General features: G+C 43.2%; 6 protein-coding genes across 15 annotated transcripts; 2 read left to right on the top strand and 4 right to left on the bottom strand.

Annotated features, from left to right (window-relative positions):
- On the bottom strand, positions 1 to 1,662 carry Tap42 (immunoglobulin binding protein Tap42). The gene is made up of 4 exons (XM_076829207.1): positions 1,436 to 1,662; positions 966 to 1,304; positions 488 to 885; positions 1 to 410 (listed from the first exon to the last, which is right to left on the bottom strand). Exons 1-4 carry the CDS (start codon positions 1,571 to 1,573, stop codon positions 200 to 202), a joined length of 1,086 nt encoding a protein of 361 aa, XP_076685322.1. The 5' UTR covers positions 1,574 to 1,662; the 3' UTR covers positions 1 to 199.
- A 123-nt stretch (positions 1,663 to 1,785) lies between these two features.
- Positions 1,786 to 7,634, bottom strand: LOC143377657 (proton-coupled zinc antiporter SLC30A2). Of its 3 annotated transcripts, none has more exons than XM_076829203.1 (8): positions 7,360 to 7,634; positions 3,683 to 3,873; positions 3,467 to 3,583; positions 3,227 to 3,375; positions 2,977 to 3,128; positions 2,653 to 2,869; positions 2,353 to 2,593; positions 1,786 to 2,263 (listed from the first exon to the last, which is right to left on the bottom strand). In XM_076829203.1, exons 1-8 carry the CDS (start codon positions 7,389 to 7,391, stop codon positions 2,118 to 2,120), a joined length of 1,245 nt encoding a protein of 414 aa, XP_076685318.1. In that variant the 5' UTR covers positions 7,392 to 7,634; the 3' UTR covers positions 1,786 to 2,117. The 3 variants fall into 3 exon arrangements, with proteins under 3 accessions (XP_076685318.1, XP_076685320.1, XP_076685317.1); XM_076829205.1 differs by lacking the exon at positions 7,360 to 7,634 and adding an exon at positions 5,762 to 6,499; XM_076829202.1 differs by lacking the exon at positions 7,360 to 7,634 and adding an exon at positions 3,958 to 4,123.
- A 279-nt stretch (positions 7,635 to 7,913) lies between these two features.
- Positions 7,914 to 15,454, bottom strand: Uggt (UDP-glucose-glycoprotein glucosyltransferase). Of its 3 annotated transcripts, none has more exons than XM_076829189.1 (23): positions 15,292 to 15,454; positions 14,807 to 15,017; positions 14,500 to 14,735; positions 14,253 to 14,435; positions 13,981 to 14,153; positions 13,698 to 13,893; positions 13,394 to 13,607; positions 13,088 to 13,308; positions 12,771 to 12,992; positions 12,319 to 12,677; positions 11,982 to 12,225; positions 11,703 to 11,906; positions 11,350 to 11,614; positions 11,173 to 11,284; positions 10,880 to 11,065; positions 10,608 to 10,814; positions 10,129 to 10,521; positions 9,618 to 9,795; positions 9,347 to 9,529; positions 9,001 to 9,276; positions 8,795 to 8,911; positions 8,580 to 8,721; positions 7,914 to 8,480 (listed from the first exon to the last, which is right to left on the bottom strand). In XM_076829189.1, exons 1-23 carry the CDS (start codon positions 15,313 to 15,315, stop codon positions 8,431 to 8,433), a joined length of 4,596 nt encoding a protein of 1,531 aa, XP_076685304.1. In that variant the 5' UTR covers positions 15,316 to 15,454; the 3' UTR covers positions 7,914 to 8,430. The 3 variants fall into 3 exon arrangements, with proteins under 3 accessions (XP_076685304.1, XP_076685305.1, XP_076685306.1); XM_076829190.1 differs by having other exon boundaries at positions 11,173 to 11,281; XM_076829191.1 differs by lacking the exon at positions 15,292 to 15,454 and adding an exon at positions 15,093 to 15,219.
- A 299-nt stretch (positions 15,455 to 15,753) lies between these two features.
- On the top strand, positions 15,754 to 18,344 carry Bcs1 (mitochondrial chaperone BCS1). 2 transcript variants are annotated; one of them, XM_076829199.1, is made up of 7 exons: positions 15,754 to 16,244; positions 16,327 to 16,518; positions 16,677 to 16,816; positions 16,892 to 17,086; positions 17,163 to 17,387; positions 17,469 to 17,651; positions 17,741 to 18,344. In XM_076829199.1, exons 1-7 carry the CDS (start codon positions 16,114 to 16,116, stop codon positions 17,953 to 17,955), a joined length of 1,281 nt encoding a protein of 426 aa, XP_076685314.1. In that variant the 5' UTR covers positions 15,754 to 16,113; the 3' UTR covers positions 17,956 to 18,344. The 2 variants fall into 2 exon arrangements, with proteins under 2 accessions (XP_076685314.1, XP_076685315.1); XM_076829200.1 differs by having other exon boundaries at positions 15,761 to 16,244; positions 17,163 to 17,396; positions 17,481 to 17,651.
- LOC143377652 (uncharacterized) lies at positions 17,871 to 21,792 on the bottom strand. Of its 2 annotated transcripts, none has more exons than XM_076829193.1 (7): positions 21,654 to 21,792; positions 21,288 to 21,556; positions 20,769 to 21,192; positions 20,109 to 20,696; positions 19,768 to 20,018; positions 19,378 to 19,661; positions 17,871 to 19,271 (listed from the first exon to the last, which is right to left on the bottom strand). In XM_076829193.1, the coding sequence occupies exons 1-7, from the start codon at positions 21,765 to 21,767 to the stop codon at positions 18,958 to 18,960; spliced, it is 2,244 nt and encodes a 747-aa protein (XP_076685308.1). In that variant the 5' UTR covers positions 21,768 to 21,792; the 3' UTR covers positions 17,871 to 18,957. The 2 variants fall into 2 exon arrangements, with proteins under 2 accessions (XP_076685308.1, XP_076685309.1); XM_076829194.1 differs by having other exon boundaries at positions 17,871 to 19,253.
- A 72-nt stretch (positions 21,793 to 21,864) lies between these two features.
- On the top strand, positions 21,865 to 25,724 carry Obp10 (odorant binding protein 10). Of its 4 annotated transcripts, none has more exons than XM_076829212.1 (6): positions 21,865 to 21,904; positions 24,657 to 24,744; positions 24,833 to 24,885; positions 24,966 to 25,122; positions 25,363 to 25,427; positions 25,500 to 25,724. In XM_076829212.1, the coding sequence occupies exons 2-6, from the start codon at positions 24,684 to 24,686 to the stop codon at positions 25,515 to 25,517; spliced, it is 354 nt and encodes a 117-aa protein (XP_076685327.1). In that variant the 5' UTR covers positions 21,865 to 21,904; positions 24,657 to 24,683; the 3' UTR covers positions 25,518 to 25,724. The 4 variants fall into 4 exon arrangements, with proteins under 4 accessions (XP_076685327.1, XP_076685325.1, XP_076685326.1 ...); XM_076829210.1 differs by lacking the exon at positions 21,865 to 21,904 and adding an exon at positions 23,955 to 24,411 and having other exon boundaries at positions 24,966 to 25,110; XM_076829211.1 differs by lacking the exon at positions 21,865 to 21,904 and adding an exon at positions 23,964 to 24,411 and having other exon boundaries at positions 24,595 to 24,744.
- The last annotated feature ends 47 nt before the right edge of the window (positions 25,725 to 25,771 follow it).

The following is a 25,771-nucleotide window of genomic DNA, read 5'->3' as shown; positions in this document are numbered from 1 at the left end:
TTTTCTGTAAAAATGTACAAGTTTTATTTGGAATCGATGCGTCCACATTTATAATAGGATTTCCGAGAGAATGACATTGATTTTGGGAAATATCCACAACTTACAAATACTTGTTTCAAAGGGGTATTCATAGGATACGTATGATAGATACAGGGCTATGCGGTTACAATGCCTAAAAAATTGTTTAATATTTACACATTTAACTTCTATTGGCACGATTGCCCCAACCTCGCCTGTGCGTGTCCTTGTATTCGTCCATAGCACGTAATTGCCTCAACATCTCTGGATCATCGGATTCGACCCTCTTTTCTTTATCAATATCTTCTTCCTCCTCGCTGTTGTTACCACTCTCGGCCACGTTTTGCAAACACTTGGAATTTACCTGATTTCGTTGCGACGGATCAGGCCAGCTTGAGACAATATCAATGGGATTAGGTCAGCGATATAGAGGACTATTCTAATTCTAAATATAAATATTTCTACTTACTCCCCATCTTTTACCCGCTGGTCATAAAATTCTTGAACAGTAAGAACAGGTAGACTAGGATAGCCAGCGCCATACACTTTCTTCTGCACTTCATCTCGAGTAATAATAATTGGTTGCAACTTGGGAATAGAGGGTTTATGTTTATCCGAAGCACGAGAGGTCATAGTTTCGTTTTTTCCTTCCTTCGTTATATGCTCCAGAATCGGCTTCTCCGTGGCCAAAGAGCTCAGGTCCTCTATCGTCAGATTTATGTACAACTTTATGAGCGTTATGAAATATTCTCTCTTGACTTCGTCATCTATGTTCACGTTCGACAAATTCGTTCTAAGAGTCTCCAATTGCGATTGTAATTCCTTTTGCTCCCTGTATCTTTGCAATTTTGTATTCCTACGACATACCTACGAAACATCAATTATTAATAATGCTTGATTTCGGAGTGGATCTCGAATAGATGGATGCCTCGGAAGTATACACATACCATTTCTGTAATTAATTCCGCATTTGATCGGGTCCTGACGGAAACGTTTTCTGTCTCGGGTTCTGATTTCATTTCTGGTACGTGGATGTCGGTCAAACCATAAGTTTTAACGCGTTTCAAAAAGTCCAGGAAATAAATCTCGGCGACATTGATGACGTGCATTCGATCGTTTATATTGCAAAGTTTTGTTGCTAGTGTCCCAAGGAAGGCCGGCAGTAAAAAATATTTAATGTTTTCCGTAGGCACCTCCTCGAAGCTTTCATTCTCGCTGAACATATCGACTACGGAGACGAGTCTTGTCGCATCTTCCAACATACTCATAGCCCGTCTAACGTCCGACTGATATAGAATAAGAAAAATAGAAGGACATGTATTAATGCATGCAAGAGGGATAATACTGAAGGAGATTATTACTAATAGCTCTAGATCACGGAAAGATCTTTAAAAGATGCCACTCGATAGGTATGTACCTGAACTTTCGAGCTGTTTGTAGGTTCATCAGTTTTATTGATCTGATTAAATAGCTCGAACGCTTTGTCGAACAATTCTGATAACGTCGTAGTATCTTTCGCATCGTTTCCTATGCTCGACGACTTCTCTTCCGACATACTACCGGTTTGACAATTCACAGAATGGAGTTCCGTCGAACCAAAACTGACACCAACTGACACTTTTGCGTATGTGCCAGTACGTCCGGTAAGGTTAGGAGTTTGGACCGTTCGAAACGCTCACCACGAAGTTGGCAACAGACCACGGCTTCTGTTTCAATCGAGAAATGCGATATGCGATACACTTAGGAATACAAATAAATTAGTGGATACTCGTTGAATATATTCTTTATTTTCCTTGTTCGAACACTTTACTTCTCGATAGCGGTTGGGATATGAAAGTGAAGTGTGCAGTCGATATATCGTTCCGTGACTGTACAATTTCTATTGGATCGCTTCATTGAAAGTCACTTTTAAAATAAATAACGATAATAACGACAAGATAGATGTTGAAAGTTTGAAAGTAATCAAGATGGAAGCGTAGCGATCAAAGAAACGATCGACCGCGGTTTGGTGATTAAACGGGGTAACAGAATGTTGCTCGTCATTGGCTCGTGACTCGCAACTTTTGCTCTATCATCAGCTTCCAAGAGCTCTCGCCCAACTATTGCGACAACGCTTTGCACTGTCTGCAATTTTCCATTCGTTCGTTGAATTCCTCTATTTGGAGCGTCATTTCGAAAAATTTGTACTTGTTGTGAATATTTCTTGTTGCGGTGCGCAGTATATCGTGCGGACTTGCTCCGGGTTCTTCGGTAGAAAGACAAAGAGAATGATAACGGGGAGCGCAGACGAGGTGGATAAGAGATTGAATATTAAAATATTGGATTGTAGCTTACTTATTGCGATGTGCGCGGATAGTGCAGTCTTATCTAAGGAAAGCGCCCAGATACGGAGATTGTGCACCTTCACGACTCCTTCGATTTGCATGAAGGTACTCTCCACTTGAGAATATTCGAATCCTTTCGGTATCCCCTCCATCAGAACGTTCATCACGTCTTTGATGATCGCAACGGTAGTTAATATCACCAGCAGGGAGAATAGGAAGGTACAAATTGGATCGACTATGCTCCAACTTGGCTGAAAATGTTTTATTATGTTGGTTCGGTTGGGTTGGCTTCGAGAAACAACGGATTTACCTTGAAATAAATAACTAGGGCCGCGATGAAAACTCCTATGCTTTGAATGAAGTCGCCCACAACGTGTATAAAAGCGGCACGCACATTGATGTTTTTCCTATCTCGGGAGAGGTCTTCCTCGTCGATTCCCTCGTTTTCCACGCGACTCGTTTTATGCGAAACATGTCCGTGGCTGTGCCCGTGTCCGTGGCCGTGTTCATGCAGCGACACACCCATCCTGCAACATTCAACGATTGCGAAAATTCGGAAAAATCCAACTGATCAGGCGCGGGGTGTCGGGGCGGCTTTCTAAATTGACAATATAATGTTGTTAGTGTCACTAACACTAGATTTACCGCAACGCCAACGGCAGATGTGATCAACATCACGGTGGCATCCAGTTCGAAGTCCTTGTGAACTATTCTCTCGACCGCCAGGTAAAACAAGATTCCAGTAACTACCCATATCAGTAAAACCGACGTCAAAGCACCTATTACCTGTAACGATTTTATCGTGTTACAGTTGCAAAGGGTGCGAAGAGACGTCCGGCTCGCGAACGTCTCCTCTGTCGAGAGAGATTGGCAACGACTCATACTTCCGCTCTGTACCAGCCGAACGGCATTTTCCTGGTGGCTGGCCGACTGGCTACCCATATCGAGAACAGAGAGATCATAAACGAGGCGAAATCGGTCAATAGGTGCGCAGCATCCGTCGCGATGGCCAAACTATTGGACAGTACTCCACCTGGAAGGAAGAAAGCGATCCTCTAACTGACATATCTTGCACCTTCATTCTCTCGCTCGTACTCCTCGTACGTTACTACGTGGCGTATTACCTACGATTTCCGCTATCATAAATATTACGCACAGCGTACTAGCAAGCAGTAATTTCTTTCTTGCCTTTTTATCGATCTCCTCGTCTCTTTCTCTGTGGCAATGATCTTCCAGCACGGCTACGAAAACAGAGGAAAGGAAGGAAGTTAGTTGGACCATACGGTGCCGTGAACGGTCTGTTCGTCTGTTAAAAGTTAAAGCAGGTAGTAAACTCTTACTGGAAGAATTTTGTTGATAATCACCGGCTGGACTTTCGTCGACCGACGTGCCCCTCACTACCGTACAGCATCCCGAGAGCTTCCCGTGCACGCAGAAGATCACTTTCCTCGGTGATACCACGTTGTCCTCGTCTTGGTTGTTGTTCGGTGGAATGCTCGTCCCGTATCCGTACACAGCTTTGTCCTCGAATCTACGGATCAACGAGAACCTAGTTTATTTATGCACCCTACTCTATCGTATCGTACGACCCAATATACGTATGTATTCCACGCACCGCGGTGCATCGTCGGACGTGGGACCGTTCATATTACGATTCTTCATTCACGCGATCGATCTTCTTCTCCGAGTTCGTTCGCATTTCCCGCGATTCGCTACCAACCGACGAGAAAGTTGCCGATTGCCGACTCGGAGCCTTGTTAAAAGTGACAGGAAATCTTATAACCGCCTCTAACCGAATTATCGGACAGACGATATTGTTTACGATCATTATTGACATGACAACCGCTATCGGCAATCATCAGCATATCGCAGAAGGAATCACGTTTCATCTTTAGATTACAGTATTAAATATTACGCACGTGATCGGTAGCTCTCCTACTTTCTCTTTAGTTCTTCCAAAGTCGCCGCGCCAGGAACGCGCAAGCTCGGAATGGAACCGCGCCCAAGCGAGGCGGGCAAACGGGAGGCAGTTGACAGACACGAAAATAATTTCGGCATTCGTTGACACTAGGAAGAGATACGGTTGCGAGACGAGCGATCGAGGCCGAGCTTAACTGTACGGTCGATCGTTATCGTTGCCGCGTAGCTCGCTATCTGACAACAAGATATCAAGGATGCCGTGTGCAAACGGGGCATTCGTAAAACGGTTATCCGTAGCGAGAGTTTTCTCCGTTTCCCGATCGATTATCGACCATCAATGCCGTGTGCAAAAACCAAAGTATAGGTATGTACCTATAGCCGGATCATTAAATCGTTACTGAATCACCGCGATGCCACCACCACCAAGCTTATTCCTTCGCTTCACCGAGTTCCAGAACGGAATCTTTCGATAAGAACAGGATTAAGCCTGGCAAACGTATGAGCTGAGCGGCTCAAAGTATCTATATGTATACGCACGTAACGTTGCTTCGTTTGGCCGTAAAATCAATTGCAACGCCACGTTTCGCTTCCTTCCTTTGCTACGCGATAGGGGCCCGCGCGCGTCCTATCTACTACGTATCATTCGTCCTCTTCCTGCTGTGGCCGATCGGCCGAAATACGATTAAACATCGAGCATCGAGCAAAACTATTCGCGCGAGCGCTACCTAAATAGTAGAAGCGACAGCCAACGACGCACGCGCTGATAGCTACCGCGCGGCGGTCCGCGGAGATCCACGCGCGGATCGATAATCCTTCTCCGATCAGCCTTGCCGAATTCCTCGGCGTCGAGTACGCGTATCGATTTCAAAGGAATTACTGTGGAAAGGTGATCGATAGATGTAGCGATCTCTGTTGCGAGTCCGATTTCAAGCGAATCGAGATTGAGCAACAAATGATTGTTCGTGCATTACGGTTGAATGATGAGCGATTTTCTTGCGGTAGGATATCGATTGCATGGTAAATGCAACTAGATCGTGAACAATCGTAGTTGAGTTCCGAATATCTCGCAGTGAAGATTGCGGCGAACTTGGAAACCAGCTACGAAATATTGCTTACGGAGAGGAGAAGAGAGGAAAAGTGATGGGCAAGAATTCTGGCTCCACTGAGCCAGCTCGCGAACACGCTTACCGATTTATCGAGCAGTCGGTTTACCACGAAAACACACGACTGTGTTAAGTATATCGGCAAAGTTCAAATTCTATCACACGATAGGGGGCCGAAAAGGTATCGGCCTGGTCACGCTCCTCAGTTCCCTCATTGTCCCTTTCTCTCGGTTTCCTGCGTGAAAATCGTCGAGCGTGGATCGTGTAAATACCAACACACTCAGGCCAACGCGATGCGACGGAACGTGAATTTCGTTGGTGGGGAGAAGGTGGAGAGATGGAGAGAGAAGCCGATCGGGCGATCCGATTCCATCAGGAAGGATATTTGCAACTCACAGTTTGATCTTCTCGTCGTCCATGGTCCTGGCGGAGATGCGTTGTAGACAGCGCCGATCGTGAGGTTCACCGCGATGGATCGAACGAAAATACGGAAAAGAAAAGCGACAGGGGAGGTCAAACGGCGATGACGAAAACGAAGATGAAAAGAAGGGGGCGCGACGGTAGAACGAAGAGCAGCAAACGAAATCGGTGCAACGATTCCGTCGTTAAGTCCTCGGTCGACCGCCGACTAAGAGACACGGATCGACTGTGCACGCGTCACTAGTTACATAAACAACCAAGCTCGTCTGCCGCTTCATGCCGTCTTTTAGTAGAAAACCCTCTGTCCGGCATAGTCCGTTTGTTTTACCAGATAGCTTAACTCTCGACGAGTTTCTCCTGCTCCGTCTCTCTTTCTCGCCTTCGCCACACTCTATCCCCCGCCCCAGCAAACTCTGTACTTCTTATTCTCTCGCTCTATCTGTACGGGCCTCTCTCGATTCCACTCACGACTCACGGCTCCCTCCTCAGCAACGTTGATCGCCCCCCCCCTGCTCCACCTACTTCCTCTATCTGTTTCTGCCTTTCGAACTTCCTATCTGTCCTGAGCGACGCGACGGTGTCGTTTACTCTGTCTTTCTTGCGCTTCGAGAAAGATATCCCCCGGGCCCAGATGTATCGCGTTTTCCTGCTTCTGTTATTTTCTAAAATTCTTCGCATTCCAACAAATGTTCGCGCTCGTTTCGAACTTCTCGGCAACATTGACCGATCGATCCGTGTCTAAGCATCGACCGCCGTCGATCAGTCATGAATATTTTTCTCACTCTACCTATTCCCCTCGATAACAGATCTAACTCGGACCGTTTGGTCGAACTATACCCTCGACTCGAGGATCACCGGCCGTACGCGTGGAACCGTTTAAACGAGTTACCGAATCCTATCGATATCTGGCCGGAAATCAGCAAGCTTTTAAACAATATTTTCATTCGCCTTGTAATTGAACGATCTCCGCGTCCTTCTTGTACGACACTAATACGATGTACATACGTTCACCGTGTAACGCGATGATAGACTTTAGCGTAGATAAAGAAAAGAAGTCTAGATAGTATTGTTCAACAGTCGCGAGCTCGAGAATATTACTGTTGCTCCTGCTCCAAATACACACGTCCGAATTCCTCACTAACGCAAATACCTACATCTATTTCCTTTCCATTCTCCCGATCTCACTGAACCCCTCGTTTTTGTAAACACGTAACGTGAACAACCATAGTGTAACAGGCGCGCGCGCGCGCGCGCGTTCTCTTCCTAGATCGCACGTCAAGATAAACGTCTTCTTTTTTACTAGATATCTCAGAATTCTCTATTTACGTATGCATTGTATGGAATTGTATAGCGTGCGATGCGATATTTCAGTTTAACGCTAAAACAGTAGACACTCGTTGGTGCCCGATCGGTTCGTCCCGCCTTTAAAAATTCTCTTAAAAATTCACAGACGAATCTTAGCTCGCAGAATTTCAATTGAGAAAAAATACCTACTCATTTTGATGTTACGTGCCGCGTTTATGTGGTTCCAAGTTAAGTACAGTTAGGGGGATGAACACTTTAAATTTACGTACGATATATGCTTGCCTCGAGTAGCTTCGTCCATTCTCGCAACTGAATATGCTGGTCCTCTTTATGGCACGTAATGTGATACCAATTTCGAAACTGTCTTTGTTTTGCGAGCGTGAGCACGAACGCGGGCGCGAACGCGACGCGCGATCACAATAACGAAAACGTTAAATGACGAACGTGGAAGAGCTTGTCTCCAAGCTCGCGCGCCGAACGAATCACGAATCACGGCACAACAGCATCGACGGAAGATGTCATGACTGCAACGCCAAACATTCCTCTTTTGGAACCGTTGTAAGTTTACATATCTATCTACGTAACAAGACGACCGATACGCGAGCAGATCTTTTTTCGATGTTTCTCGCCGGGCTGCCGGGGCACGCAAATATTTAACATCGCGGGATATTACATTGCGATCGGAAGAGGGATAGTATACCGGGGCAAACGTTGCGGGAACCGCAAAAACCCCGATAAGCGTTTGAAAAGTTAATCACGCAGGTTACCAACGCGAAGCCTTCGCCCAGCTTCGTAGAATAAGGGAGCATATCTCTGTAAAAGGTAGTTTAGAAACGTTACAAGTTTATTTCTTACAACTATAAAATAGACGATACAAAATCACAATCGCGCTGACAATACGAATGAACATGGTTCCGTGTCTACGATTAACTACAATACGGCGATCAAAGATTAACGTTTTCACAATCGATAACCGATAATCATTCCAAGTGTTTATTACGTAAGAGTAAACACGCGTTTCTCGCGTTCTTTTTGTTTGAACGGGTCTCGGCCCCTTTCCACGATAAAGAAAGAATTCCGTAAAAACAGGGGGAGGAGGTACTGTGCCGACTGTGCAGCGATACACATTCGTGGATAAGAAAAGTTTCAACGTACATACGCATAGGTAAGGTGTACATCTCTGTTCGAGAGTCGCTGGTGGTATCGAGAGTGGACATGCCGTGAAGATGCACTCACGCACGTTGAATATGATTAGTTCATCCTGTTCAAAATTTGCAAAAACATTCTATTACCTTAATCTTCAGCAGGATGGATTTCTTCGGGCTTGTTGCTAACTAACTTTACAGCTCTTGGTGTTTCACGAAATCGTCCGTAATTTCCTCGAACGTATCTACAAGGAATAACAGGAGAAGCCAGGATAGTTAGGTGCTCGTTTAAAAAGCGTTGTCGCGATACGCGCGTATCGGTTGTCTATACTGGATGAGTGTACCGTTCTCTTCCTTTTCCATCTGTCTGTTTTCGTTATCCACCTTCTGCTGTAAAGCTTTCATTTCCTCGTCGTATCCCACCCATTCCGGTAGAATGCGCACGGCGGCTTGCAGCTTCGCTTCCTTGGTCATCGGATTGTTACACTGTCGTTTAAAAAGGTTGCGCCTCAGGATTACATATGTATGTATGTATCAATAAAGTGTAAGCCATATTTACCAAATCGATGGTTTTAGCGTAACCCTTGGATGCGTTATCGCACCATGTTTCGCACCATAACCACTCCTGCGGCAAAGTCTTTATAGCCACTTGATGAATCATATTGTTAGGAAGGTCCTAAAATAACGAAGCGTCGTTTGTACAGTATTATAGATGTTACGGCTGAGTGCTGATTAAGCGATATTCGATGCGATTATCGTACGAACTTGATCGAGATTCGCCAAGCTATTGGGATCTTGACTGAGCGCTTGATACTGCCCCCTCAGCCTGTCTCCAGCCGCGATACGCCGAAATCTTTTCAAATCCACCACGTACAAGGCGCTGATATGATAAGCACGGCCCTGCAAATGATTTCGCCAATATCCTTGCTTCCAGAACCTGAATCCATCCATCTCTTTCCTGCTGTCGCAGAACGGCGTGTACGCGTACGGCGCGCCGCCGAGGTCCATGCCTGCCAGCTCCTTCAAATCCGCTCTTACCACCTAAACGGTACGTCATGTCACGTCATCGAACCTCAGCTATTACTCTGTATAGTGTATAGAGTTAATATACCTGATCGGCATCAACGAATATTATCTTTTTCACGTTCAGGGGAAAAAGTACATCCAGGAATAAGATCTTGTAACCCCATATGGTCCTCTGCTTCTCAGTTTGCTGATGAAGCCATCGGGGCCATTTGTATTGTACCAGCTCGTACTCGAAACCGTACTCCTTTGCCATATGTGGCAAGAAATCCTATCGACATGTCCATTTTCTCGTTAATTCTGTGTTAATAGTCGCCCCCTTACCATTTACTTCTCCCGCGTGTAGTATCCTCGCTTACTTTTAACGTCGGCGAAAGGTAATTTTTCAGGAACCAAAATTTCACGGGACTGTTTGTGTGCTTTATAACGCTTGACATCATAATCTTGAGAAATCTTTCGTATAAATGACCGGAGGCTAGGGAAAAGATGTTTAGTTTCTCATCCTGATCCTCGCTATCATCCGTTGCCGTAAAGGTCCTAATTTTTAAGGAAAAAGATGTTAGAAACCGCGGATGGTGAATAAAATTGTGCTCTCTTAAACGCGGTAAAATTCATCGAGGACTCGCGATGGACAGTGGAAGGAACAACGGTCGTTATTATTATATATACGTAGTCATAATTCGTTGAAAGCTTACCAAAATTTGGCAAAGCTAAAAAAACAGAGAATAAATGAAAATTAAAGTTCACGGATAAGTGAAGAACGTGCTAAAGACACTGCATACTTTCACTAAATAATGCTAAAACACTTGAAACTACGATTCAGCGTAATGCGCGGGGTCGGCGGAATAGTCGGAAGAGAATTTTTCCTACCTAGATATAGAATTCCACAAGCCAGAGCTTTTATCGTCTTCGGACAGCAGGTCCACTCCGACCTTGTCCGGCTTCTTCGACACTTTCACTTTCAATACGTGACTTCTTAACGAACTTATAACGACTTTAACGTCGTTACCCTCTTGTATAACGTCCTGTCCGCCGACCGTTGCAAAATCATAGATTTCCGCCGATCGTCCCTGCCTAAGACGCAACAACCACTCGCCCGGATTCGCTTTTAGCTGAAAGTATCCCAAATTTGCCATCACTATAGTGTCCACCATCAATGGTTGCCTTTCTGTGCCCAGAGTGAATTGTAATCCTCGAGGTGGATTTCCCATCACCGCTTCGAAACAGTGACCCTCGAGCAGTAAATGTTCCAGTTCGAATTCGCTATAACATTAAATACCATGTACAACATTGTACATACTTCCGTGCATACGCTTGCGCTCCCGCTTCCGTTGGCCGGCGGCACTTACCTATGTACTCCGATCGCGACGTTGTCCAGTTTAATATTATCTAAATCGTAAACGCTTCTCACCACTTCTACCAACCAATTCTCCGGTGCATGAATATACTGCGTCAAGAGGGAGGAAGTCGGTAGTTTCATAAATTTCGCCATGGCTCCGTTGATGTGACCATCGGCGGAGAATTGTAATTGAGGTTCGAATACGAATCGATAAAAGCTGGAACAATGTGCGACACAGACGCGTGGAGTAAACGAAGAGGTAAAAGGAAACGCGTGGTATACCTCTTGAGCGGCATGTCACTATTCTTGTCCAAGCAGTTGAGAAACACTTTGACGTTGCAGTTGAGAGATTGTTGCAATGTCTTTAAAATCGGGCCCAGTTTTTGAGCACCGCGGGATACGGGATCGACAATAGCGACCAAAGTGAACGCCACTTCTTCGGGACTTACTGCTGGGATCTTTATAGCGCTACGCATACATATCGTGAGGATTAAGATGAGTTCGTGTTCGATTCGTGAAAGCTACGCGATGGTAGAAATTAACATGATTTCGAATCGCTTAGAGGGCTGGCTCACCTGTGGTCGTCACCGTGGAAAGGAACATCGAATCGTCTTCGAGTCTGAGGATGCGAGACTAGCAACGACGTAATTTTCATAATCATATCATCTGTGATTTCGTTCTGTTCTGCTTAAAAAAAAAAAAATGTAACGATGGTGCAATTCCGTGTTAAAAGGGATGAATACTTTTCGTACCATATTCGTCGTCGTCGTCGTCTAGTAAATGTCCTTTTATTAACTTCTTAAACAACTTGTCGCCATAACTGCTCTGGCTAAACCTTTCCAACACCGAAAAATCATCGCTCGTAAATTCTTCGTCGTTATCTAGCGGGCCGATTAATCTCCCGTTACAAATGATCGCTCTGCTACCTTTCTCTAGGTTCAATACTGTTTTCACGTAATGCCGATGCAGGGGCAATTCGTCAGCTGCTCTCTTCAGGCTTTCCCTAACGACTTCCTCCTAGTGTTTCAACAGTTTCAGCGATTAGACGGATTGCTCGTCGTTATTTGGAAATCGGCGGTCATCCACCAAACCAAATTATAGTTACCTCTATATCAAAGTTACCGTTAGCAATGACGTTGGCAATGTCCTCGGTAATTATGTGACGTATAAAACGTAGAGCCTTGTCTACGGGCAGGCTGTTTAAAGCGGCCAGCGCTATTCGATTGATATCAGCCGAACCGGCGATGTCGGATGTTGCATCAGTTAATGGATTAACGATTACGGCAATTCTAACATCAGCATTCGATTCCTAAATCACAGTAATAGATTTTGTTTCTCTGCCACCTGGCTGTGTGATCAAGTTATCGGGTAGTTCATCACTTACTATGTAATCAAGAGCCTCGCGTAACAACTTCCGGCCGTTTGCATCCCTCAAGTTTGTCACTACCCAAAAGCTGTATAAATGATGAACATTGGTCCGACGAGGTGCAAACATATAATGCATTCTATTCATAAGCCACGTTGAGAAATCTTGGGGACTCCATTTAACGTAGTTCTCGTCATCGGGTGCAGTGCCGATTAAGTCCAGCCATGTATGTTTCTCTGTCTTTAATACTCGTTCGTTTAAACTACAGTATAAAATGAAAACCAATATGAATTATGGCGACGAGTATTAGATGTGTGAAGAGTATTAAATAAATGAAACTGTGTATACATCATACCGTGGCATAACGTTCGGCTGATTCATAATATAATCGACCACATCGTCTCCTTCGGTTATCTCTCCCCGGTAAACCGCTTTCTGCAATGCAGGCGTTTGCGACATAATGGTAGACAGAACTGCTTCTTCGAACGAATTGGCGTTCAATTGATCGGAGGACAATGGTATACCGTTTAGTAAAGCTTGCGGGAATTTCTTAAAACCAGATCGCTTTACAAAATCACTAGCTAAATGACGGCCTACATCGTACTCGGACTCCTCGCCAAGAATATAATTTATATTGGCTGTCGAGTCTTGTGCCCTTATAGCTTTCTTCACGTCATCTACGTCTGCTCCTTCCGGGCCGATATAATTTCCCAACTAAAACCAGATACTCGGCGTCACAAAGCTTTTCTTCAGTTGATGTAGCAATAGTAAATATGGGATAACGAGTCGTATACCATAAGGTCTTACGTCTATTAGAAATTGTAAAGCGTGGTCCGATCCTTTGGTCTCCGCAAAGTAATGGTACACGTTATTCACCGCAACGCTGGCATCGGATAGGCCAGTTACGGAAGTGTCGGAATTTGTTAGAAAAATAAAGCCCACCCGTAACGGTGCCGAATGCAAATACAAGGATTGCGCTAAAGATATCAGGGACGTGGATTCTCCGCTTAAGGGATCGATAATTAGAACCTATAAAACCATAGAATTTCACGATAAACCTGCACTTGAGGATTTCTTAGTGTGGTATTATAATTATTTGAGGTGATCGATGGACGTTTACAAACCAGATTGTATAGATTTCTCCTAATGTTTCTCAACATTCCAGGAAAAGTTGGCCTGAGTAATTCAGTTAATGATGTCGACCACCTCGCGTAAATTGAATCTTGTTCTATATCGTTCACCCAAATTATAGCCGAATCTCTTATGTCCATTGCAAATTCTTGCTTATCCATATTGGTAGATAAATCCAACGCCAATAATTTACCCATTTTCTTATTGCTAAATCCTACAAACGAAACATTACATTCCTCTCCGATCCATCTTCTATCTTTCGCCCTACTATATTACTCCCAATCTAGCGTCCACCTTACCAATTTTACGAAGAGATTCCATTACTCTCAGTTCGCTTCTTAGTGATTCTAACAGGCTGAGCACATCCACAGCCTCCAAATCGAAAAATAATCCATTAACGAATAGCGCAGTATCCGTGGGCTGTATGTTTATACTCGATGAGAATATTGCTTGATTCAGTTTCATTTCCTTCTTCATTTCGCTGTTTACTTTTGTTCTAATTAAGGATTTTGCCTACAAAAATTTAAAAACCATTGTTCCCTAGAATAAATGCCGCGAAATTTACGGGCGGATAGTCTGTAAATAGCCTAGAGGAATATTTACTTGCATCGGAAAGTTCTGGGAAATGTCGGTTAAAATGTTAATGGCCTCGTTTGTCGGGGAGTTCATTATTCTCTCAGCAGCCTGATGACTTAATTCTTGAAATTGCCACACTTTTAAGGCACCAATTTCATGACTAGTGTCCAGCAAGTGAATCTGCAGCTTGTCCAGCTCTGCTTGCTTGTCGGGATATAAAGTTCTGTAATGATTATGCCGTGTAACGTTAACATTTGATGCAGGTACCTATGTTATAACAACATACATAGTAGGAATTTAACCACATTACTTTAAAGTCATAAAGTTAATTCCATCTGTTTCTTCCATCTTATCGTTCAATGTTTCTGAATCATTGCCGGTGCTATCTTTAATATCAGAATCATCCGTCGCTTTATATTCTGTAGATTTCATTTGTAATTCTACACCATAGCCCGATAAGCGTACATTTTTATCCGTTCTATCCTACGAACCGTGTAAGATATAAATGTTTGATAAATGTTTATTGCAAATGCATTAGTGTACCTGATATACAGAAATCAAGATTCTTGATACTTATGGTACCTTTAAATAATGCCGTAGAATATAGTTAATTCCTTTGGTTTCTGCAAGATTTTTTAATTTTTTATGAAAATCTGAGAATTTTGGTGTTCCGATCTGACCATATAATATAACAACTTTCTCAGACTGCAGAGACATATGATAACGATGATCTATGCTGTAAGTATCAGGATTCAACCAAGTCCCCTATGGAACAGACAAATGATTAAATATGTGCGTAAAGTCTATAGATTTTTCATATAGTACTCACATGGCTGACTAACTCTTCTAATTCTTCTAAGGAGCAAGTAAATTTCCCACCAACATCTACCACGTTGTAACAGCCAAGGGCGGAAATATTTTTATTTTCTGCCATTTCAGTAAACATTTCCACGCGTGCCGAATAAATACGTAAAGACAATCCTAATTTGAGCAACGCTACTTCCGAAGGAGATAAATATTTCTCAGTAAATGCGACAATGGCATTATAATTATCTTTTTCTGTGGCTACAAAAGGAAAGAGGACAACAATGTAGGATTGCAGAGCGCAATACGTGTTTCGGTCAGTTTAAAATTACCATCTGTGAAATCGTTATCGGCAAAAGTATCAACAAACTTCCAGAAATAATTTGAATTTTCATCATTTAGATATTCAGCTGCTTCAAGGGCCAAAGGTGTTTCTTTCCATTTTGCATCTATTAGAGTAGTCACATACTTATTGACTCTTTTATCCGCATAGAGACTCGTCGTACATAGGAATAGCAAACAGGAGAGTACAATTGGCCACATCTGTGAATAACACAAAAATGCTTAACAATAACAAATGAAAATAACAATCCGAAAGATGTACCTATGTATTAATACATTTGTTACACTCGGCAATATATTTATGCGAAACTATTGTTGCGTTTTGTGGCTTGAAAAGTCTGAATAATGTTAACAGATTTTACACGGAACCGCGAATATTTGTATTCCCGATAAAGTATTGTATATGAAAAGCTTGTACCTTATATGAAAAGCAATTGGTACATAACAAAGGTGTTATTTTATAGAATCCACGTACCTTTAAATTTACAATAAAAGTCATATTAACGACGAAAAATCGAACGAGAACACTAGCCAATCCATGCGGTACACGTGCCGGTAAATACTGCACTGGCGGAAGAATTCAACGCCTCGAGCTCGACGCGCGAGTCTATCAGAGATCACTGATCAGTGTCTATAGACTATTAGCGAATTCGGTAACCCAAACTGACTCTGTATTGGTGCCAAAAAATGACTTGGATTGGTTAATTCTTATAGAGCTATCTCCGTTTCTATCAGAAACAACCAATCCAAGTCATTTTCTGACACCAGTGCAGACTCAGTTTCAGTGCGAGGTACCGAATTCGCTATATAATACAACGCAGGTAGAACGGATTATCACACGCGCAACTAAGTACACTTAGACTCGCGTACTTCGCATATTATCCCTAAATAATAGCCGCATACTATTTATTTGTATGTTAAAGATAAGTTTCAAAGCATATACCGTGTGCGGGTTTTAGTCTAGGATTGCCAACGCAATTTAAAAACAGGTTCATAAAATTTCCTAGAATCTCTTGGATAATGGAAATGTAAAAGAATATTTTTCACCGTTACGGCTTCGCATCTTGTTCAAGAGTACTTACAACTCAAGAGTGTTGAAGAGCCGCGTGATATAAGGGGCTCGTATACATTTCGTTAGTTTTTATCAGTTTTTATGTAAGAACTGATAAGTGCGAAGATGAAGTATACGTGGGATGTACAGTAAATTCTCGAATTTAACAAATGCTTAAAAACGAGATTGAACCGACTTAACTAATTTAGTGCATATCGTGATTTGGGAGAAACAAACTTCAATACAATGACTATAACTGATTATCTACAGACACTATCTGATAATCCTTATTTTGGAGCTGGCTTCGGTCTCTTTGGACTCGGGGCCGGAGCAGCTTTGCTACGAAAAGGAATGCAAATAGGAATGATAATGTTCAGGTATTTATCTGGCGCTTGTATCTTATCCGATGATGTATCTGCGCTGGGAGCATTGTACGGTACAGAATGTTTTCAAACATAGGCGACATTATATGATCACTTTGGAAGTTCCATGCCGTGACAAAAGCTACCAATGGGTCTTGCAATGGATTACATATAAGGGGGCAAAGGAGACTCAACATCTTTCCGTCGAAACAAGTTTCGAGCAAAGGGATACAGGTCACATAAAAACTAGATATGATTTCATACCAAGTATTGGAACGCATATCATTAGGTTAGAAATAACTGTACTTATTGCTCCAATACATCAACTTACAATGACAAGTATGAGACTATTGCGTAGTTATCCCAAGACTATAGTAACTGTTACATTAGTGGAGGTAAGAGATTGCGCGATAAATGTGGATTATGTAAATGATTTGAAATTAACAGGTACCAGGGGAATTGGATAAGAGTGGAACGAACCAGGGAACAGCAAACATTGGACATACAAATGGGTATACCATGGGAAACAGTGCAGCTTACTGCGTTTGGAAGAAACAGAAAAATATACTTCAACATTTTGGAAGAGGGTAAAACTTTACGTACAAGCACTGATGCAAAACAAATCAATGGAAAGGTATAGATATACATACGTTTGTCTATAGCTAGACAAATGGCTTTAAAAGAGCACGAAGGCAAAACGATAATGTATACAGCAATGGGAAGCGAATGGAGACAATTTGGACATCCTAAAAAACGAAGACCTTTAGAGTCAGTTGTTCTAGACACGGATATCGCGGAAAGAGTAATAAACGATTGTCGTGAATTTATAAACACACCTGCATGGTATAGCGATCGCGGTATGTACATAAATAGTAATACAAAAGCAAACGCAACCGTATCATAAAGATAGAAATCCATTCATCAATTATATAGGAATACCATATCGTCGAGGATATTTATTGTATGGACCTCCGGGTTGTGGTAAATCTTCCTTTATTACTGCACTGGCCGGTGAATTAGAACGGGGCATATGCGTTCTAAATCTATCGGAGCGAGGATTAACGGACGACAGATTGAATCATTTATTAGCTATGGCTCCTCAACAAACTATCGTTCTTTTGGAAGATATTGACGCTGCATTCAGTAGTAGGGAAGAAAGTAAAGATGGTGCGTTCGAAATGTTAGAATGACGTGGAAGTTGTCCTTGCACTAGATGCACTTGAATTTTTAATAAGAAAGTATTTGTTGCAGTTAAAGGTGCGTATGACGGCTTGAACAGAGTCACGTTTAGCGGTTTACTAAATTGCTTGGACGGCGTTGCATCTGCTGAGGCAAGAATTCTGTTTATGACGACCAATTACTTGGAAAGATTAGATCCCGCATTAGTTAGACCAGGCAGAGTGGATGTAAAGGAATACATAGGTACGCGTATAAATCTTAAGACCGTTACGCTTCAACTGGATTCATACGAAGCGTTCCAGATGTTTCACTAGTGATATGTCTGATTGCAGGTTGGTGTAGCGCGAGACAAGTGGAACAAATGTTTTTAAGATTTTATAAAAATGCTGGAGATAGGGCAAACGAAATTGCGGCACAATTCGCAAAGGAGGTGATGTCGCAAAAGAGAAATGTTAGCCCAGCACAAATACAAGGATTCTTTATGTTTTATAAAAACAGTCCTAATGACGTATTAAAAAATGTCTCACATGTATGGGAACTTACGTGATAGGATGTATTAGTAGGTTTAAACACTGATACAATGCAATTCGAGGAGATTCCTGAACTGAAACGGGATTAAAAAAATATATTATGTATATGCAACTGTTACCAAAAGTATAAAACGACCGAGACGATTACGAATTACGGATTATGGATTACGTACCATTCAGGTTCTCATATTTATGTATATTAATCATACGATCGATATATTCCTCAATTCATATTTCCTTACTTTCTTCTGAAACTTTTACAAATACAAACTTAATAGAAATGTCATACAAATCTCTCATTTTTTTACATCCTTCATTTCTATTATATTATTGCATTACTATCGACATTACTGTATCATGAATGACGATCCAAAGACAAAATACATTTATAGCAAAATAAACATTATACCTTTCCTCATATTTCCGTCGATATATATGTACTTTGTTCACTACGTATACTTATATGTATGTGTATCTATATATGTACATCATATTTAACGTGCTTTCTCACGCTTACATAAATTGTCTCAACCAATTTCGCATGGAACACGTAAATTTGTTGAGTCGACATAATTAATTGAACAAAACGATAACGGCATACTTCATTCCTTAAAATAATATTCGTGTCGTATTTCTGGGTATATAGCAAAAATTATTCATGAGTAAAAAAATTTTTACGTGTAAATACATATTGCTGTCTTCACTGAAGATAGGGAGGAATGTAATATAATGTCAAGTAGCATTACCGTTTTGATTCCGTGTAGAAAACGTTACGAGACGTCTGCGATCCATTTGTTGTTTTAATAACATTTGTACTAGTCGTACCTATTTTCAGACCTTTGTTCCTCCTTTAAGCTGTAAGCAAGCTTTAAGCATACTCAACAGTATGAAAATACTTGAAAGCGCATACCATGCGACACATATGTGCATCAAGAGAGAATTTCTTATGGTACGGCAAAAGGTGTAAAAATTGAAAGGTTTTACGATTTAATGATGCCCAAGTATTGGATGCTCCGTGTTTAAAAACTCCATATGTACGGTTCGTAGTTTAAGGGATCGGGTTGTTCCATGTTGTGTCCTGCGTGACTACTACTTCCAACCATGCACGATGGATAAGCAACTCCACTATTTCCCTGCCCCGATACCGGTGGTATGATAGCTGATGCTAATCGACAATCGGACCTCTGCTGCATCAGGGGACCTATTGGCTGCATCGGTTGTGGCGCTGACTGCGGACCTGGAGGAGGTGGCTGAGATTGGACAAGCGTAGGAGGAACTGCGGAAATATTGTGAACAGGTTGCATTACATTAGGACCTGAAACATAGTTTGCCACTAAGAAATGGCAGAAAGTGATACCCAAAATTATCCATCCGCTTTTCCACCATGAAACACGAAAGATGATAACTATAGAAGGTATTTGAAGTACAGGCTAACTTACTCGTTCCTGGATTGTGAAACGTTAAAGTAGCGGACTGTTCTGATATTATGTTTGCCGGCGGCGGAACCGCCGGAACCGGCGGAAGCATCGTCATTTTCACCGGAGTGGGCTCGACTTTCTTTTTCTTACAATTACTGGGTAATCGTTTTTGAGTATTGCAAGACCCGTGATTGCGTTTTCTATTGCCGCTTGATCTTTTCTTCTTTTCACCGGATATTTTCGATTTATTTGGTCGATTTCCACTGGGTTGCCAAAGGTGCACCGTATGCACTGCGTTCCCTTCTCTAAACCCGTTGAAAGCTTAGTTACTGATTGCTTCTTACGGCTAAATATCAATACATATATATTTGTGTATACATTTCGATCGATATCTGTATTCTTTATACTAACCCTTGCTTCTTTCCTAACTTCCAACTATGGATACCAGCTTTATGAAGCCTTTCCCTGATCGTATCTACGCTACACTTTAACCCTAGAGCAGGCGCTACGTGCTTTGCTGCAGTCAGTGGCTGCTGAGTGGCCATAGCAACGATGGCATCGTCCTCTTCTTTAGTCGTGATTCGCCGACGGCCTTTTCTTTCCTTCGTTTGTACGTTGCCTTCTTTGTGCCAACGTTCTAACCATCTTTTAACGGTACGTTCCTATTTAATAACGAGCATTGCGTATACGGGGCTATCTCCAAGATGGTCTTAATTACGTGAATCCATCGAGATGAACATGTTTCTTCTTACCGATCTGTCGATTGCGAGCGCGATAGACAGTGTGGACAAGCCTGCTTCGGACATGCCGATCATACGATTTCGAATTTCAACACTGGTTTCCAACGTTCCTTTCGCTTTTCCACCCTTTTTTTTCTTTCTCTGCGACACATTTCTTTCACGACCTTCTTTCGATGTATGTTTGTTCTGTTCAAGTTCTCCGCTAGAAGACTGATTATTATCTTGAGAACCACATGAATTAGAGCTATCGGAATTTAAATTTGGATTGATTGGTGGACTAGGTAGTTGCGAATGCAAATGTTCCTGATGCTGTTGCTGATGATGCTGGAATGTCCCTCGGCGTTTCACTCGAACGTGCGGTTGCTGTTCCTGCTCCTGCTCCCGCTCCTGCTCCTGCTCCTGCTCCTGTTGCTGATGCTGCTGTTCAAGATTATGAGTTTGATCTGGAATCGTTTGTCGAACTTGTTGCGTGTGGTGGTGGTGGTGATGATGCTGGTGGTGGTGTTGGTGTTGTTGCTCTTGCTCTTGCTCTTGCTGAGTACGTAATTCTTGAAGATGTTGCGGTAAAGGCTGTTCGTGAGGTAACGGATTCGGCTGGCCCTAAAATCCGACAAAAGGTAGAGTCGAAAAGCGGGACAAACGTTTGAGTAGAGTAGACCAAAGCGTACAAACTTGTGGATAATGATGGTTTCCTTGCACCAAGTCCAATGGCCAATTTTGAGAGATATTTAAATCAGGATGTTGATAAATGGATTGCGTTTGTTGGGCTAAACTCAACGCATTACCGAATTCTGTTTGGCTCTGAGGTACAGGTTGGGACGATGCTTTCATTTCGTTGGATTGATTGTGAGATTGTGGGGCATTCTGTTGCGGAAACATGTATTCTTGTTGTTCGTTGGATTGTTTCACGTTTTCGACTGGTGCGCCATCGCCAACATATGCGTCTTTGGCCTTAATTTTCCGCGAGGAGTTTTTCTTCTTACCAGTGCTAGGATTTTTATCGTTTTTACTAGAATCTTTGGAAGACTTCTTTTTACCTAACTGCGTCCCAGTAGGCCTCCATACAGGTTGTTGTATCGCAGCACCATCTGTGTCGCTATGAGCAAAGGGTACCGTCGAATGACAAAAAATATTTGAAATTGAATGGTACGAGCGCGCAGTTTTAAATTTTTAAACTTTTAAAGAACCAACCCAAGAGGAATTCTCTGCATGTACTTGCGCGAGGGACTCCAATTGTGAATTCCAGCTTTATGTAGCCTTTCTCTAATAGTGTCGACGGAGCAAGTGAGTCCCAAAGCAGGAAGAACAGCTTTCGCTGCTGATATCGGTGTTTGAGTAGCCAGTCGTATGATTGCTTCGTCTTGTTCAACTGTCGTAGCCCGTTTACGTCCGCATCGCTCTCGTGTTTCCACCGTACCTTCTTTGTCGAATCTATTTAACCATCTTTTTACTGTGCGTTGCTGAAATAATAATGAAGTAATAACGACGCCATTAATTACGTGTAAGCGGGTAAATTCTTTATTACTGTCTTGTATGCTGCCTCCCAGACATACTTACCGAGCAATTCACGGCTGCCGCGATTTCTCGCAGGCCTAAACCGGCTTCGTACATGCCCACCATTCGGTTTCTTAATTCCGGCGTTGTTTCGTGCACTCCTCTGGTTTTCCCCATTCTGTGCTCTTTGTAAATCGGTGTATGAGAAATTTTAAATTTTACGCGAAAAGTGACGTAAGAGTAGAATGGACCACGTGACAATGGTAGTGCTCTATCAGAAGCTTTTTCAAAATTTTAATTAAACTCGAGCAATCGTAAGTAGTTTCCGTCTGTCGCGCGATCTTGGAAATTCAAAGAACCACCGTGCCATCCTATTTCGCAAACCAACATCCACCGCAAACACTCTTTGAAGGATATTCTTTCTTCCTCGTCTTTGGCATCTCGTACCGTACTACCTAGTGCCAGCGAAACGGCTCGAAATCGTAACGTCCACGGAACGCAATCGCGTTGTTTACCGAGCTCGATCTCGCTCAAGGAATCTACCTCTTTCGACTCTCTTTTCACAGAAATTGTTCGGTGGAGGTTGTAGCACGTCGATGACACCTTGTGTCTGCACCGTGGATAATCCTCGCGCGTCTCGTTTTCGACGAAATGCACTCGCTCGAAGAAAACACTGCAGTCAATACAACATCGGCTGTACAGTCCGTGGAAATTCTTTTGTCCCCGCGTCGCATCTCGTCAACTTCCAATTCCCATCCAAACATCGTTTCCGAGTCGCTTTCCTTTCATCGAGGAACATTCCAAAAATATGCCATCAAATGGCAGGGACAGTTTCCCAAGACTCGAAATGTTTCTGGCTTAGTGGCTGTTGCGAGAACGCGTGAACGTGGCAGCATCGTCAATTATAATTCGGTAGACTGTACTGTGCCATCGACCGTACAGTCACTCGAAATCGCTTTGCCCTCGTAGGTATTTAGTATCAAACAATTTTAGCACGCTTCGAAGATTTCAGACTTGAGAAAAACAGCGTGATACGAGCTTCTAGCGAATTTCCGTGATGTATAAAAGATTGTCGCATCAAAGGGGATCGTCAAGACTGAAGACAACGATAGAAACTCAGCAGACTGTAGACGGGAAAAGTACAATCAGGTTATGTCGAACGAGAAATGTATGGCGTAACAAGTTGCGACAAAATGTACAGCGATAGAAAGATTTCGTCGAAATGATGTCGCTTGTCCGCGGATTGGACATAGACACTGACCGATTTACAGGGTATCGGCATAAATTTCTATTCGTTCCACTGGACGGTAGTCAATTATTTTGATGGGCAACTAATACATATACTCGATACGATGCTACTCATCGTCAGGGTTAGCTCCGACATGCTCGCTCAGCTCCGTCGGAATTCTATTGACCCACAAAATTATCTCCCTCGAGGCTCGAGCTTCTCGTTCGCGTTTTGGGCATTTTAATTTCATTCAAGCGCATAGAAGCGTGTATAGTCCAGTGAAATTAGGATCTCTCTTCGGAATAAATCCAAGCAAGCTAAATATTGGTATGGGCCTTCATTTTGTCGTTTTAAACAACATGTCAAAAGTCCCCATCGATCCAAGCGCTGCTAAAAATTGTACAGAAGGTTGAAAACAGTAATAACGTTTTTTCGCGAATATCTCGTTATCTATCAGTTTTACGACAAAAATAGTTATTACGAAATTTATAGTTTAGGAAATTCTCTACAAAAAAGATTCTTTGAGTTTTTTTCGTAGGAGTAACCGACCGTTCAGGAAAAAGTGACATCTTTTAATTAGGACTATCATTTGGTAAATTACAGTTCCTACAACTCTTACGGTTCGCGAGTTATAATACAGAATCCTACAGGACTATACACGCGCGTAACATTACGCGTGTAAGAGTAATCTTGAATTTAAGCGGTTTTCATAACCGCTAACGTTACGAGCGAGCCTCGTTCTTCAGTGATTTGTAAACGCTGAATTAGTAGCAGCGGAGCGAGGCATTTGAATTGGCCGGGTATGTAGGAGATAGGAGAGATTTCATAGGGTCGGCGGATCGTAAACTGGTAACATCCGCCAATCAAACCTGCGTTTATGCGTACTACACCCTGGCCTAGAATCCAAAGGTTCGTCTACCCTGCGACAGACGTCTTTCAAGGTGCTTTAATCCATTCCCAGATTCCCTTCGGAAAGATTCTCTTCGTACGAATGCGATCCGCGATCAAGGAACAGAAGCCAATATCGTCGTCGCGGTAACTCTAGTATGCGCATCGTAATTTCATCGATACATCGTTCTGTGCGTTTACTTTGTCTGTAAATTGAAACGGGACTGGAAATGCGATGTGCATACTTCCCCCGAGCGATTGGCAATTCGATGACGGATCTTTGGACTGGAATTTCTTATGATATCTCGGTGGATTTAATTAAGCGCGATGCGTGCGAAACGAAAAGATCTGGTCGTTGGTCGGTCGATGGAGCGCGCGTAAAGGTTCAGTCACGCCCTCGCGCTTGCCGACATCGCGCGCCGTGCAGTTCAGTGCTACGGCAACTTTCCGCCCCGAGTCGCACCGGCCGCGTATCCCGTACGGTAGTGTCACTCGGTATTCCCGCTAAATCCCCGCTGATTACCCAAGAGACAACAACTCCTGGCCGGGGATCGCAATCGTAATCGCAATCACAACCGCAACCGCAACGGCAAGCCCCCGAGTACCACCGATCGGAAGGAAAATAGAAGGCAAATCATGAGGTTCTCGGTACTCGTACCTTTGCTGACTGTTTGCTTGCTTCAGTCGGCGACTGTTCGTTGCGGGGTATGTAACATTTCCAGCAGGCTCTCTGAGAAACCATTTTGAGAAATTGTTTTTCCTTCTCCAACCGAGTGGCTCTTCTCCTTTCCCTTTGGAAGTTCAATTACAAGCCCAGAAAAGAATGGTCTGCGAACAAGACACGCTTGTTACTGGTTGCGAATTCTTCTCGAGCATGATTGATTTTAGTTGGATGCGATGTCCGATCGAATAGAATTTGATCTCGAGTAAAAGAACACGACGTTTTGCAGACACGGCCGAGCTTCGTCTCGGACGAGATGATCGCCACCGCGGCCAGCGTGGTGAACGCTTGCCAGACGCAGACAGGAGTAGCTACAGGTATGATAGCGGCACTCGGTGGTGTCGGCGAGTTCGCGGAGAAAAGTAGCAGGCTTTCAGGCGTTAACGGTAATCGTTCTGGTTTCAGTGGACATAGAAGCGGTGAGGAACGGTGAGTGGCCCGAGACGCGGCAGTTAAAGGTAAATGTCGGCCTGTGTATCGCGTTGCGCGGATCTTTCCGAGCGAGATAAAACAAATGCCTGTTGTTTCTACGGTGCAGTGTTACATGTACTGCCTGTGGGAACAATTCGGGCTGGTCGACGACAAGAGGGAGCTCAGCTTGAACGGCATGCTCACGTTCTTCCAAAGAATACCGGCCTACCGGGCGGAGGTTCAGAAAGCGATCACCGAGTGCAAGGGGATCGGTAAATATTTGGGTATCTACCGTGTATATTTTATTCTTTTATGCTCGTCCCGTCGACCGATTGGGTGTTTTCGAAGTCCAATTCCCTTCGATTCCTTTCCACGTAGATACCCTACGTAAATCATTCTAAACAGTTCGCACACCACCGCGGTTCTTTATATCTCAACTTATATTTCGTTTTCGATTACACGCGATCAATCCGGGTCGAACGCGGTACTTTGGTGTAATAATTTGCAACCATCATTCCCTCAAGCAAAAGGCGACGACTGCGAGTACGCGTACATCTTCAACAAATGCTACGCGGAATTGTCACCGCGGGTGAGTAACCGTCTTCGACGATATTCTGCTGCTCGACGTCGGATCAGACGATGGATCTCGTTTCTCTTTCAGACGTACTACCTGTTTTAACGGATTGCACGCGATGCGATGCGACACGTAATACGAGACCAAAGAATGAAAGCCAAAGGGGAGGAACAGCGTTCGAGAGACTACTTTGCCACGCGCGCTCGAGCTTGCGTCCAGTCATTTTTCACTTTACCATGTAACGGAAACCTATCCGTTTCGATGTAAGCGGCTCTCCGTTCGAGACATCAATAAAAGAAAACGTATCAACCACCTGTCGTTTATATTATTCTAATCTTGTCGGTGTCTCTGGACCGTCT

The sequence above is a fragment of the Andrena cerasifolii genome, chromosome 16, assembly GCF_050908995.1.
Source record: "Andrena cerasifolii isolate SP2316 chromosome 16, iyAndCera1_principal, whole genome shotgun sequence".
NCBI lineage: Eukaryota > Metazoa > Arthropoda > Insecta > Hymenoptera > Andrenidae > Andrena > Andrena cerasifolii.
Note: the sequence above shows the minus strand (reverse complement) of the source record. Positions and strands in the feature narration are given on the sequence as shown.